The 16,058-nt window shown below is 35.7% G+C and overlaps 1 protein-coding gene across 1 annotated transcript; it reads right to left on the bottom strand.

The window, feature by feature from the left end:
- Positions 1-1,122: 1,122 nt before the first annotated feature.
- On the bottom strand, positions 1,123-9,060 carry LOC131652843 (uncharacterized). Its single transcript, XM_058922822.1, has 4 exons — positions 5,496-9,060; positions 5,109-5,326; positions 3,941-4,534; positions 1,123-3,670 (listed from the first exon to the last, which is right to left on the bottom strand). The coding sequence occupies exons 1-4, from the start codon at positions 8,859-8,861 to the stop codon at positions 1,273-1,275; spliced, it is 6,576 nt and encodes a 2,191-aa protein (XP_058778805.1). The 5' UTR covers positions 8,862-9,060; the 3' UTR covers positions 1,123-1,272.
- Positions 9,061-16,058: the final 6,998 nt, after the last annotated feature.

The raw sequence follows: 16,058 nt of genomic DNA, 5'->3' as shown, positions 1-16,058 counted from the left end.
ATCGTCACTGATGCGGGCCGTGCGGCGGGGTACAGGCGGCAGAGGAGGGCCCAGGGTGAGAGGGTTAGGCATACCCAGTAGTGGTCGGGTTTATTTATTTTTTGATTTCGGATTGTATCTTTCGCACAATATTATTATTATTTTCGGATTGTATATATTATTTGGATTTGATTTATCATATTAGTATTTTCAGTTTATCTGTTGCTTATTTTATTTGGCGTTTGCGTTTAATTAAAATGCGAGACTGTTAAGAAAAAGCATAAAAAAACACAGTTTCTGCATAATTCGGAAGTTCATATCCGAAGACACCCCCCATGAGGTGTTTTCGGAAGTTCATCTCCGAAGACACCCCCCATGAGGTGTTTTCGGAGATGCACTTCCGAATTGAGGAAATTTTTTTAAAAAAAAAGCGCTTCAGAAGTTCATTTCCGAAGCAGGGGTATTTTGGGATTTTCGCTGGGGGTGACCCCCATAGGGAGGTGGCTAAAGAAATTTTCTTTTTTATAATTGATTCACCACTGTATCATATATTTATCTTCTTGTTTCTGTTAAAACCATTGATCATTGAAGTTATCTTACTATTATCAACATTGTTGACGAGGATTTTTTGAAAAATATCTTCACACATATTAGAATTATACCTATTAGTTTCAAAGGATAGGATTTAGATGCTTAGTTTTTCAAAGTATCAACACAATTAATGTTTTAATCATATATCATTTATCATATATCTTTTCAACACATTAATATTTGTTCAATAGTTTTTGAATTTTACGAAATAATTAACAAGCTCATCATGTTATAAATATAAAAGCACTTCATTATTTTATCATCATCATCATCATCATCATCATCAGTTTAAAATCATGTTCAAATATTAATAACGTGATTTGTCAAACACACTGATGTCTAAAATTTACACATTCCAGACTTGGCTGGCTTTTGAAGAAGAAAATTACATACCGAACACATGATTCAACATATTCATAATTTGCCAAGCATATGCATATAATCTCAATTATTAATTTCCTCTAGTAGTTAAAGATTATTAATTTACTCACTAAAACTAATTGCTCACTTTAGAAGAGCCAAACATGTTAAATAAACAACAAAGGAACTAAATTTCAACAGAAATCAACATGGTTTTCACCATAATTTCATTTAAGCAAAAATATTTCGATCAATGAATACAACACAAAACTGCTCCTTAGATACAACTGCTCTCTGCATGATCAATGGCTTCTAGATAAAGTTACAACAAGAATACAAATCCTAGCCAAGAAGAAAATAGGGATTAAAACTATCCCAAACAGAGTGATTTCCCATCTCAGACAACAAGCTGTTAGCAGCATCTTCTGTCATTATTTTCTCATGCGACTTTAGGACTAGCTTATATAGATTAGAAACCAAAGGGTTTCTAAAAAATGGATTAATGGCTTTTCCAAGCACAACTAAATCTGATAGAAGTTTTGCATCATTATTGTCAGAGACAACGAAAATGCAGTTTGAAAGAGCATAGAAACCAAGTAAATTTGCATATATGGGTAAAAATGTATCTTTGTGGTTACCTACTCCTCCTATCCAATCAATCCGTTCCTGTTGCCCGGTAATGTTTTCGGCATACGCCACCAATTGACGGAAAAATCTACTTCGCCATCCGTGTAAATAGGTCATTAGTTCATCTTTGTCAGACCATGACTTCAAAATCGGTAGCTTTTCCATATTGAAGCAACAAATTTGGCTGATTAAAAGCTTCTCTTCATAATGGTTGTCGATTTCTTTGTCGAAAACTCGTCTCACAAGATCTCCTTCGAACGATACATTGCTTTCTGATTGTAATACCCAATGACAAAGGTAGTTGAAGTAATCAATCCGTTGACCGAAAATGGATGAGAGATGATCAAAACAGAATCTTATCACTCTGTCTACTTGGATTGGAACCAATTCATGAGGAACGCTGCTTCCAGTTCTTTCTGAACTGAAATATTTTTGAACATCTAAGGAAAGGCTCAATCTAACTGAGTCATCTTCATCTTCCAAAAGCTTGATACATGTGAACCATGCATTGAGCACATGATGAGCATACGAATTCACACCTTCATTTTTCACAAAACTAGAAGGCGATGATGTGGCAGAGGGAATATGATCATTGTAAACAATTGAGCCAAGGAGCTCGGCCTGCTCGAGTATACCAGAAGCTATCAAGGATCCAGCTGCTGCATGGCGCATACTTGTCTGTTCCGATGGTGAACTACATTGTTTAATCATGTTACAGAAAAAAACAATGCAATCAAACAACCAATCTAGCTTCTCCTGATTCATTTCGTCAGAAACCACAAACCCCTTTCCTTCATTAGATGGAAAAGAACTTGCAAATAGAATTGTAATTCTCTTAGCACATACTCCCAAACAGTAAACAAGGGTTTCTCGGGTCTTTGCATGTCTTGTTTGATTGTACAAGAAAACTAACTCGTTCCAAAATTGTGACACAGAGTCAAAGTCCATTTCACCAACATAACTTGTGCCGGTGCACTTGTCATGGCTAGCTTTTTTAAATTGCAGCAAATTCCAAGCTACAAGGATCCTCAAAATGTAATACTTACATTTCCGGTTCTTCTCTGATGCCAAAATCTTCACCAATGTTCCATGAAGATTAGTTTTTGCCCAAAGGTGAATAACACTAATGTCATCAACGGAATTATTGCAGAGCGTACCATCAGATTCAACTGCTTTCAGGAACTTCAGCAGCCACTTCAGCGTTGCAAGTCGAACTTCGTATTGTGAGTCTGACAAGCAGCGAAGCAACCTATGCAAAATACCGCTGGACGTGTTCTCTACTTCATGTTTAGGTAACGGTTTTGTAATTGGAAGAGAATGACTCGAAGGCAAAAGGATTGATTCTTCCTCATCCTTAGATGCTTGAAACAAACAACCGAAATAGGAAACTGCTGCTTGTTCACGGAGTTCAGCAATGGTTGCATCATAATATGGCTGATTGTAAGATTCCAAATCTAAGCATTCTGTTGACAACTCCAAAAGCAGGTTGCGAATGGGGAAAAAATGTTGGGTTATTCGGCATGTTCTTGCAATCATGAGCATTTGATCTAGAACTCGTATGAATGTTTCATTGAGGATAGGGCACCGACATTGAGTAGGTCTTCCAATCCACGATCGAGGTGTAAGAACTTGGAACAACTCACCAATAATTTCTTTCTTTGAGTTATCAGGTAGATTACTACAATTTATCTCCAGCAGAGAACTCAACTGCAAGAGAATTCCATGAATTAAGTTGTAAGAAATCCCATAAGAACCAGATTTTACTAAGTTTTCAGCACAGGGAAGCTCGGAGACAATACTGAGAAGGACTGACGACAATTTCTCGTTTGATACAAGACTTGTTAGAGCTTTAGAAGCAAGAACACGAACTCGTAAATTACTTTGGGTTGAGCACCTCCTAATCCACGGCATTAAAAGAAAAGGGTCTAGTTCATCTCCTTTTTCCCCAGCAATTGATGAAGGCTTCAGTCTTGATAAAATAATCAGAATTGGGAACAGACTAGGATGCAGATTATTTCCCCGAATGGATTCTAAATCTCCTGAAGATGCAGGACCCAGAAACTCGGTTGCAACTTCCAGTTCATTGAAAAGAAATGAATGTAGAGATGGATACCTTGGAACATCAAAAATGTTAAAAAGTCTTTAGTTGTCAATTATCCACACTTACGAGAAGATATAAACTAAAACATGAGATGTATAAACTTGAGACAATGAGTCCATAGGCTGTGCATGTAACTTGCGATTTTATGAAAATATTTCAAAAAAACAAGAGCAAATTCAGCAAAAATCATATGTTAAGACAATTGACAAGGAAGACCATAAATGATACAGTTTCAACTTTGACATGAATATTACTCAAACAAATCCAATAATCAAACCATACCTATGAAAAAACTCAAGCCCGCTAATTGCCCGTCGTGCTGATTCTCTCTTGTGAACATTGAGGAATCCAATCATGCGACGAACTAAAGCAGTGTAAGCCAGACAAGCACTATTTCTGATTTCCCAGTATGGAGATGAGAAAGAGCGAATAGACAAAATCATAGCCTCGGCAGAGAACCCAGATGTATCAGTAGACAAGTTAGCGTCGTTGAATGCAGCTTTTAGAACATTAAATGCATGCACTGTAGGAATGACACCTTCATCTCTTATTTTTGATGACATCTCTCTTACATTTCTCTCAGCTTCCTGTGAAGAATTATTTTCTTTCATTGGGCCATTTGACTTGCATGAGTTGTCGTCTTTTGAGCTATCACTTTCGATCTGATTCAACATAGACCCACTTCCCACATCAATAAGCCACCTTAATGCCCTTGGAAGGAGCTTCTTTGGCGTGCCTTCTGGCTCTGAGAGGAAAAGAGCAGTAAATGCAGCTGGTATTCCAGCACTTCTTCTCAATAAGTCATCCACAACCTGTCCTTTGGCCACAGTTCTTTGCATAAGTTGTTCCATCCATGCCTCCGTCAATCTATGTAGCCTGAAAAAGATGATGCACAAATGAAGTCGCGGAAATATGATTTCTTATATGACAATTTGGTCATACTGATACAACATTCATTTAGGTCAGAAATAATATTTAATACACGAACAATGGCATTTCAATGACAAAATTGTAATTACCAATCTTACATTTCATTTATCATACTAAATATGCCTTTAATTTTGGTTATTTCTTATTCTGAAAATTCGATACATGTGTAGTATAAATATAAATAATTTATCTTGCATGTTCTATAATCTATATCCAGTAGAAATCATCCTTCTATTCATTATTCTTCTGTAGCATTTTTGAGATTAACTGTTTTATAAACTATCTGATATTGATAACTATCAACAAGGGTTAAACTTAAACCTTTGTGTTTGGTAATTCATCATGTTATTACACATTAAATATTGTCTATAGAAAATTATATCAAGTATTCCTTTCTGCTGTCTTCATTCAACTTTATTTAGAGTCAATTTATGATTTCGACAATAAAAACTTCCTTAATAAGAAAAGCTATAGAGCAAACATTTCATATAAAAAAAATAAAAAGTTACAAAATCCATACCTTGGGTCATTCGAGCAAAGTAAGCGATTGCAAAGAGCTGTGAACCCAGCGCGTGTCTTATCAATAGCACCATTATGCTTCATCTTCAAGAGAACTTCTAAAAAGTGATTTCCGATTGTTTCAAGTTGTTCCACATCAAGCACAGAATCAGACGAATCCGAACGTTCACTACTTGGCAATGGTACCTTTCTTATAATGGTCCCCAAAAGAAGGCTCACCTGAACAAAGAAACATTATTGAAAACATGGTAATAACCATGAAATCATAACTTTGGAAACGAAAAATTGGCACGACCTTTTAAAAATCAAAACTTTATGTCGGTGAAGATTATGCTAATAGTATTTTTATACTACTTGATAAATAAAGGCTGACTAACAACTTACGTACCTCTTTCATAGCTAGCCAACAACCAACCATGACAATTTGTTCTGATGCTCTGGTATCATGGGAAGGCTTTGAACTATTGTTCTCATATTCAGATGAAGAGATATGCTCATTGTCATGATCCGGTACTTCCAACAAAAGATTATCATCATCAACCATCTCATCCATATCTTCAGGAAGATGCCAAGCATCTGCAGAAACCACCCATAGTGTCAACGAAGTTATCCGCACTACAAGTTCTAAAAGTCTTTCCAGCAAATATCTCATCTCTGAGATGCTAGACGACGCGACATCGGAATTCCAGTCCAACTCCTCAAATGCATAACGAAGAGCAAGTAATACACCGTGGACAAAACTGTTCTTGCACGCTTTTGAAAGATCTTGCTCTCCACCTTTTACAACAACATCCAACCAGTCAATCATTGACGTCAAATACATTATCACGGGATTTCTTAACTTACTGGAGTGATTAACCCCATTTACCAATTCAGACATTGAGCTTGAATGGGAAATATTGAATGGATCTTCAATCAACCAACCTAGATCTATCGCATACTTTCTAAATATAAGCCGTAAAGTTAGAGCCCCGGCATCACTTTCCCTTACACGTGGACTGCAAACTAATTTCATAGCCCAAGCAATTGCCTTCTTCAGCATCTCTTCACTTGAAATTCCAGGTAGTGGGTTTGGATAATGGAGTAATATCTGAAATGCGCTCTCTCTCAACCGGTCCCAACTATCAACAATGGAACCAACCAACAATAGAGTTGAATCAGAAGAAGTCATTCCCTTACTGTAAGGATAAAGATGATTTTCTGACACAGAATTATCAAACTCTTTGGTTATGGAAGACTTAATAGACCAAACGTTGATCATAATCAAGATCAGATCTGTTGCCATTATCTTTCTCTTGTAAGGAGCAGAAGGATAGCATGAGAAAAACAAGAAGCCGCTTAACCACCTCATAAAGTGAAAAAGATCATCTGCTCTTTTAATTGTCAATTCTTTATTCCCTTCTGAAGGACATCCCTCTTTGTTACCTTTAATACGCTCGAAGGGGTTCCAGCTTCCTTGCTTGAATTGTCTCTCTAAGGCTGTTCGAACCCTGGAGAAGAACTTACGAAACAAGCTGCCCCATTTCATCTGAAAAGCTGTAGAACAACATCTCATATTTAAAGGCACGGCTTCCTTCATTAAAGTGAGTTCTAAATGGGAAGGAAGACTCGATGTTTTCGGGTTCAAGAAAAGAGACTCGGCAGCATCTACACGTAGTGATTCATCCATGTGAGTCAATGCATTTACCAGCCACAGAACACGGATCTTAATATCTATTCCCTTAATACATACAAGAGCATGGCTTTGTGTTCCAATCCCACGCTCTACGTTATTCGTTGAAGGACTTTCATACCAATCGATGTCTCCTTCAACCAAAGCTAGTGACCGAGATACCTTAAGCAAGGAAACTAGAATCGCAATTTTCTGTTCAAGATTCAATTCCAAGTTTGAATAAACAATTTCTGGATATTGCAGTCCCTTATCGTCCCCGTCTGGCCCAACCGAGACAAAAGCAAGCATGGGAAATATACTATCCACATCAATTTCCAGTAAAACTGGCAGAGCATAAGTGTTTAAATTGGTGCGATGTTTTGAAAATCCAGAGGCCAACCCATACAAAACTGGAGGAAGGCAATACCCTCTATAGAGTGCATACCCACCTTCAATACCATCCGTCTCCCAGCACTCATCACGCAAATATTCAAGAAAGCATTTCAGAAATGAAGTTGCAGCACAACAAACATCATCATCAACATAAGCATGTATTGTCTCGAACAACAAGTCTGGACACAAATCCAACATTTTCTTCGCACCCAACCTCTTGGTTAGCAACGCTAAAGGAACATATCTCCCCTTACACCGTGACCCTAATGAAAGAAGATCTGCTCCAATCTTTCCCAAAAACACTTTAACCTGTTCATCGCCCTCAGACCAACGCAAGGACGGTTGAATATCCATAAAAAGATCAAAAATGAGATGAACCTGTTTCACCGTCTGACTCAAAGGATCCTCCAAGTTATTCCAAATAATCCTAAGTATCCGCATCCCCATTTCCTCCGGAATGGGATCATAGTCTCCCGACAGATCAGTAAGATTAGAAAGCATTGATGTTTTTATTTGCTGCAAACAAATCTGCATTACAGTCAACGCATGAAAATTGAAATGACTATCAACAGGACTCTCACAATGCCTACAAAGCTCAGGCAAAACTCCATCATACAATATAGTCTTCTTAACACTCCCTTCACAACCATTCACAACACTAAATTGAGTATTAAGCAAGTTTCTAGAAACCGCAGTAAGAATCCCTCTAATCAAACATATCCTGCTGAGAACAGAAAGGCTGCATATCCTACTATAAACATCCTCACCCTTACAAGGAATCTTCCTAACAGCATTCATAAATTCACTATCACAACAATCAACATCTGCAACACTACTCAAATTCGAAACCTTCAAATCAAAAATACCTTGAATCAAAACCAAACCAAGCTCTTGTGAACTAATACAAACTTGAAGAGCAGCACAAAGAGCAACACCAGCAGCAACAAAACAATCCCTAGAAAAAGCATCAGAACCCGCCAAACTCAAAACAACACTCACAATTCCCTCCATCACACTCGAAAAACCATCCATTCCAACACCATTTCCATTTTCACCACCACAACTAAACATAGAAGGAAACTTCTGTAGCAAGTAATACAAACAAGACAAACCATCTTGACACTGCTCCATCACAATAGGAGAAGGACGAGACAGATCAACACTTGTCTCCGAAACAACACCGTTTAAACTACGAACAACATCACCAGCTATCAAAACAGCACAAACCTCAACAACATCATTCAAGTAACCCAATTTCGCCAACCCCATAACACTAAGCGCAACACGCGACACCGAAAAACGCTTCCCCTTACCATTACTATATTCTTCTAAAACCTTCCGAAAAGACCCAGTAAGTAATTCATGAGAAAATTTAACCTTTGAGAGAACAGAAAGAAGGGTTCGATGTAAAGGTGAAGAATTTTCCAAAAAGAGAAGCTCAAAATAGAGTTTAGAAGCGATAATGACTTCAGATTCGGAGTTGGGTTTAGTTTCGGAGTTGATGAGATTGACGAAAGATGCAGAGAGGTTTTTGGCTAAGGCGAGTTGAGAGTAAGTTGAAGTGAGAGTTGTGAGGTGGAGGAGGTTGAGATGGAAGGGGGAAGAAGGGTTAGGGTTTGTGTGAAGGGAATTGAGAAAGGAAGAAGGGAAAACGACGGCGTTGTAGGTGTAACGGTGACGGTGTTGAAGTGCACGCCATTTCGCGGACATGTTTGATGAAATGTCTGAGAGAAAGTGAAGTGAAAGTGTTTATTTGGTTTTGAAGAGGAGAAAAACGACGGCGTTTAGTTCTCAATGTTGAAGGGAAGTGATGGAAGATCGCGGCGGAAGAAGGTGGTGAAATATGTGTGCTGCTGCTCTCTCGGTTTGAGTTTCGGAGAGAGGCAGTTTTTTTTTTCAAACTTTCAAAAGCTTAAAACCCTAGGAGAAATTGGGTTTTATTTTTATTTTTATTTTTTTGACAATGTAATAGTAGGACTTAAACTATGAACTTAATTACAAACAAAATTAAGATTTTAACCTAGTCAATGTCTAAATCATTGTCAATAACACGGGGACATTGAAGATTATAGAGGAAAACTCTGACCGAGAAACAACATAGTTCTCCTTCAACAAGATTGTTGGACCTCCAACGATCATTTCTTCTATCAAATTGATCGAGAAGTCAATAGACATTGTTATAAGTATGTGTTTATATTTATATTCTTTATCAAATTTCTGTAATTTTCTTTCTACCTTGTTATAGTCGATGCATATTGATTTGGCACATCAAATATTTTCTATGTTAACTATTTTCACTTGGCTTTAATATAAGAAAAAGTTACTTTTTAAATTCATTGAAGAATAATATATTTGGACATCATATGATTCAAATTCATGATTCTTCAACGAATTTAAAAAGTAACTTTTTCTTATATTAAAGATTAGAGGAAGTATGTCATTGTTTTATAGTTTTCTATGTTTTAATGCTTTCATTTTGTTCGAAAATCTTTACAAAGTGTATTAATTTGTAGATTTTTTTAGGCACAGTGTGTTTTTTTAGGATTTTTGATCACTTCTATGGTTTTTCTTCCTTTGTTGATCCACTGCTTTTTATGTTAAGTTCACAACAATCTTTTTTTCTACGATTTAGCCTATGCATGTTGATTTCAATTTATAAACTTTTATATTAACTATAAGTTTTATCCTCTAAAAAAATACTTCAATTTGCTGAAAATATGTGTCGAGAATGTCTAGTCTTAACTACCATATCATTTCATTTTATTGTTTTCTGTGTTAACAACTTCATGAACTTACAAGACCATGTGTTTCAATAAGCTTAGAACAATTGCCCATAAGCTCTCGTTTCCGCTCTACAGGGCGAGGGTTTGTGACACATATCCTTGCTCGGCCACGGGATCCTAGACTTAGAGACCTTTGATAGGACGCCATCATCTTTGGGAATAAACCCATCAATGTGATGTTGGGAGCAAACGACATGTATCACTACTCTAATATGTAATGATATCCCTATTTTCCTTAGGGTGCTTGAATGTTTCTTTTTTGAATCACTTCAAGAAAAACATTATTGGTAGTGCAAAATAATCGTACGGTCCTCAACGTTCTAAGAGGATATATAAGTATTTTGAAACGTCGTCTTTGTTTTTTTTTACTGTTGTTGACTTGCGAAGGAAAGCATTTCTATTCTCTTATCACTTTATCTTTGGAAATATTCTTGCTCAAGCATCGGTCCAGGCTCAGTTGACTTCACTACTCGGTTTCGTATTTGAATGTATGATTTCTCTTCCTACCAAGTACTAACATTTGAACCTTCTGGTTTCTCCCTTCTTGTTCTATCCTCTTGTAAGGTTTCTAGGACGGTGAACGTTTGAATTTGTTCCCTATTTGCATCACACCTTCATTAGTTTCTTAATGTATTTAATTATGGGAATTACATCAATCTCGACCAAGAAGGCCAATAAAGATATTTTAGGAGTTTGGTTGAATTCGTAGATATTGGAGATTGCTTTCGTCTTCTCTCGTGGTGACACTTTCGCTCAAGCGGTAATTGATGCTGGTTTGGGTGGAAATTTGGGGTTTGTTTCCCCCAGATAATGATCATAGGATTTGCAATCAATATGGTGATTACACGATTCATTTCCATGAATTCTTATTCTCTCTCATTGGTTACTATCTTCCTTTCAACGAGTTTGAAGTTGGTGTCATGAACCATCTACTTATCTCTCCCACATTGTTCCATTCTATGAGTTGGGCATTCGTCAAAGTTTTCTAGCACAAGTGCGAGTACAACGGGAGCAAGCCAACTGTGATATTGTTTTCCACCTCTTTAAGGTACAAAATATTGGCAAGTATGTAAATGGTTTGGGTTTTCTTTCTCTAATACAAAGCGTTAAATACTTTGAGACTTAATCTGACGGCATGAAACATTTCAAGGACCTCTTTTTCTTAGTCGCTCTTCTTAATGAGGAAGCTCATGCAATGATCAGTCAATTGTAGCCTAGTATTTTGTCTAGGTTTGTGGATGCCTTTCGCAAATAGTGGAATTAAATCCACTTGTTAGCTGGAGATGCAATGTATTACTATTAGAAGGAAGACCTGTTCTAGGAGGAATTATACTTGAAAACTTAGTTTACGTGTGAGGAGTTATTCCATATGACTTGGCATCTAGAACTCGTTTGAAAAGGTGCATATAGAACCACTGGCTAATGGACGCTAAATCTGAGGGGGCAAGAAGAAAATATTTGGCAAATGGCCTTGGGATTTTGTTCCCCTTTCTCTTTCCCATGAATTTCTTCAGACATCTTCCTTTTTTGTGAAGATGCTATGAATAGTGAAGACACCATGCGAAGAGTACGAAAGGAGATTTTGGTCGTTGATGCTTTGGTCAAAATTTTGAATATGCCTTATGTCAGAAGGTTTCTACCTCTAAAACGCCTACTAGTGCACCTTTTGGCCTAACTATAGGATATATTGTGCAAACTATTCTTCTTCATACTCGAGGTGAGATCTGGGTATCTCCTGATCATATTATGGTAGATGAAACTTTTCTCCTCCTAGTTAGAAAAAGGAGGAAATATTAGCCTTCATTCTTAAGTTTGAAGAGGTTTGGGCTAAAAGTCATCTTTGCAAGCATCTCTGGCCTAGGCCCACAGGTGGGCAATAAAATTGTCCTCAAATGTATTATCTATTATTTTAATGTTTTGCATATTATATTTTATCATAATTTTTGAGTTCTTCATTGAATCACTCGTCATACATACAAATAATAGGTTTTCCATGCATATAATGAAGTGTCGACTAAAGTCAAAGTTATTTGAATCGATTCAAAGCTTAAATGACATGATTGAAACTGCAAAAGCCTTTTAACTTGATTCAAAGTGCAAAATCAAATTGACTCGATTCAAGCTAAATTCGACTTGATTCATGAAAGTGTCTCTAAAATCAATTTCGCTTCTATTTGCAGGGATCGACTCAATTGGAATACTTGATTTGATTCAAAAGCAAAGTGATCAATTCATTCACAACTTGACATGATTCATAAAATTACCTCTAAACTCATTTTTGTTTATGTTTGCAAGAATCGAGTCGATCAAAATGATTTACCCGATTCAGAGGCAAAATGAATATAGTCATGGATATGCTTATCAGTTTCTAAATGTGAAAATGAATTGATTCTTTTTTAAAAACTTTAATCCTATTCATTGTCTATCATTTGAATTGACTCATGGGTCATTTGAATATATTTTTGAGCTCATTTTATGCATCAAGTTATCCACATATAAACGGTATTTTCATTTTATAAATTTAAAATAAGATGAGAAAACTCTTATCAAGATAAAAAAAAATCAAATAATTTTCTGAGAGAATTTTTTTTGAAACTACGACTTCTATTCTCTCTCAAATCTTCATCTTCATTATTTTCATGGAGGCTTATGATATTGTTTGTGTGTATGACAACTGACAAATGATTGTGATAAGCCATTAGTATTTTAATTTTGCATTTTTGAGTATGTGTAGATTTCTTAACAGGTGTTTGATCTTGAGAAAATTTAAGAGGTAGATTTTATTGAAGAAAAAGAGAATGGATTTTTTTCTCCATATGTGTGAAGTTTTTCTTTGTGTATTGGTCAATATGTTGAATAAGAAGTACTTAAGACTTAAAGTTTGAGATCAAATGAAGATAAAAAATTGTCAAAATTGAATAAAAGAACTCAATGTGTGTGAAGCTTGAGAGTGAGTGAAGATCATTGAACATTTAAAGTAGAAGTTTGGCTTAATTAGTAGTGAAATCATTTAACTTAATTTCACATTTCACTTTAGTCTCTTATTTAATAAACGTTATGTTTTAATCCCTTAAAAAGGATTTTGTTAGCCAACTAAATCTTTTCCGTTAAATTGTGAGAAAAACATTAACTGTTGTTGATGTGGCATGCCAACAAGACAATAGTTGAATTATTGAGTCAACATATGCATTTAAAAAATTAATATTTTGTTTAAATTATGGGGTTTTATTTCCAGAGGTTAAAAACCTCCGCAAATTATTAATAATGTGTAAAAAAAATTAACAATTAGTCTACTATTTCCATATCTCAAACAGGTGAATCATTCGTTCTCAAATCAATACCAATTACATCAATATCAATTCTTCATTAACTATTTGACTTTTATGCTGCATCAAACATAAGGTTTAATTCAAAAAATTCATTCAAAACAATAAATAAAAAACTACATTCATGTCTTTATAAACCTAAACAAAACAACAAATAGAGAACATCATTCCTGTCCTTATATACCTAAACAATATAGAGAACATGTAATTTGAAATCATCTTCTGCTATATATGTCTTCCAATGATCCTGCATGATTTTGGAAGCTCAGTTTGAACCATAACCATTTGTTAGTGGCAATTTGAAATCATGGATTTTGTTCTCATCTTCTAATTTGTTTCCAACTGAATCTACATCAGCCACTAATTTGTTTTCATCTTCTAATTCCAAAAATTGCTTATTTGACATTATCAAATCCAACATTGTTTTATTCACCCTCCAAAACTATGTAACAAATTTAATATGTATTAAACTCACTATTTCTCTATAAGTAATAATAGTTCTTCCACCATAGCAATTTTCTGACATGAATTTGAAATCTTCTTTTGTTATATAATTCTTCCAGTGATCCTTTTCACGAAAAATAAACAATTTTTTTAGTAGCATTCACATCTTGAACGTCATCTAGTGCTTGGAGTATAGAAGATTTCTTCTTTGGTGACACGAGAAGTACCACATTTTTACTTAACCCAACATCTTGTCGTTGTAAAATATTTGTGAATAGTGTACGGATTAGTGAAAGCTCGCTTAGCGAGATCTGTCTGGCTTAGCGAGGTCTGCGAGTTCAGAATTGTATATATGTTGTAAAATCATATTTTCTTAGGTTTTATCATCTTTTCTTTGATAAAGTTAAGCTCTGATCCATTTTTGATAGTTTAGAGGCTTAGGCAACACCATTGGGTGCTACATCATGTGGATTGACTATGGATTTGTCTCGATTTCCTTGACACGGTGAGAATTTCTGGTTCATCTTCTTTTTTCCCTATGTTTCATTCCAATGGAGGGTTTTGTATCTATATTTCTACTCTTATTGTATGTACATTTGTTGATCTTGGGATCGTTTATATATTTTCTTTACAAATCATCATTGGTGTTGTTCTTGATCTTTTTGCTTAAATGCTTCGGGTTTGTGTTGTTTCAGACATGGACATCATAAATTTTGATTAGGAATGATATCTGTTAGTTTCTAGATTTTAGACATGGATTTAGGGCTAATAATCATAGTGGGTATCGAGTTTAATGCCTCCGTGTTGTTTGTGTCGGTTGGGAAATCGCTGATGTAAATAGCACGGTTAAGCTTTCACCGGTGTTTCAGACATGGACACTGATGTGGCATCTCGAATGATGCCTGGTGATTTTGATGCGTATTGTGAGTGTGATGCGATAAGATCTTCAGATTTAAGTATTCGACGGGTAGAAAGAAATGCAATTCCATAACTATTTCTCTTAGACTATTAAAATTGTTTAATTGCTTTTATTTACTTTTCCCGCATTTTACTTTCCGCACCCAATCATGAAACTTAGAACGTGAGATAGTCGAACGACAGTTTTTCTCTACCAATCTCTGTGGAATACGATGTGATATAACTTATATCACCTGGTAATAAATGATACCAATTACTTTTTGCTTGCCGCTTTACCGCTCTAGCAAAATGGCACCGTTGCCGGGGATTGGTTTTGAGATTAATCGCATTGCGATGGTTTCGCGTTTTAAGTTTCGTAAATATGTTCATATCGTATATTTTGTGCATATTCTCATACTTGTGTATTTTTGTATATTTATAAATTTTTATGTTTCCATACTTGTACATGTTCGTGTGTTTGATTTTGTTCCTCTTTACTTTTGCTATTTAGCAAGGTGAAGTTGGCTAAACAAATTGAACTCGGATAGTTCGTAAATTCTAAATCTTCACTTTTCACTTTGTTTAGCCAATGAAGGATTTTGTAAAAATTGTGTTTAATGAATATTTGTATTTATACGTATATGTGTATATATACTTTTTCTTTTGATTCGTTTATTAAGTGTTTGGTCAGGGCGCTTTCTTTAGGTTGCGTTGAGGCGAAAGCATTGGCGTGTCGTGAGGAAGTTACTTGTCATTCACGAAACAATAAAAGGCGTCGAGCTAACGACGTAAAACACGCGCTTGAGGGAGGCACACCTACGTTTTTACTTTCTTTTTTGTTGTTTTATAGGTCAATAAATGGCGAGGGAGGCTTGGATTGCTTATGTTTCCTGCTGGAAGTATTTCTGTTGCAGTTAGCTCGCTAAGCGGTAGCAGAGCTCGCTTAGCGCGGTTGCCTGCACCAGAGTTCTTTCCTCTCTCTCCAAGCCATTCTTGCCCAATTCTTTTGTTCCTATTCTTTTATACTTATTCTTTTATACTTATTCTTTTGTATATTTGTGATACTTTTGTTTATTGTTTGTATTCATTTGGTGGTTTACTTCGAGTTGAAGAAGCATGGAGAAACTTTGGAGATGAGTGTTTCAACATGCTTTTGTACGGTAATGATTAATTGAGAGTTTTGTGCATTGTCAAGGTATGAGTTTATCGCTTTCTATACTATGACATGTCCACGAAACTTAGGCTTTTTAAAAATTTTAGGCCATTCATTTTGTTGTATACCTGTTCATTTGTGAATCACTTTAGTTCCCACCATTTTTGTGAGGTAGCTTTCCATTGTTTACATATGTTGGAGACCACAATTCTTGTTTTAACTAGGTTTTATTATGTTTAATATCTTGTTTGTGTTGATTGAATAAATGCATGAAAGTGATCAAGGCATTTATGTTTCATTTTGA

Source organism: Vicia villosa, linkage group LG2, assembly GCF_029867415.1.
Source record: "Vicia villosa cultivar HV-30 ecotype Madison, WI linkage group LG2, Vvil1.0, whole genome shotgun sequence".
In the NCBI taxonomy this organism is placed as follows: Eukaryota; Viridiplantae; Streptophyta; class Magnoliopsida; order Fabales; family Fabaceae; genus Vicia; species Vicia villosa.
The sequence above is the reverse complement of the archived record's forward strand: the minus strand, read 5'-3'. Positions and strand labels throughout refer to the sequence as shown.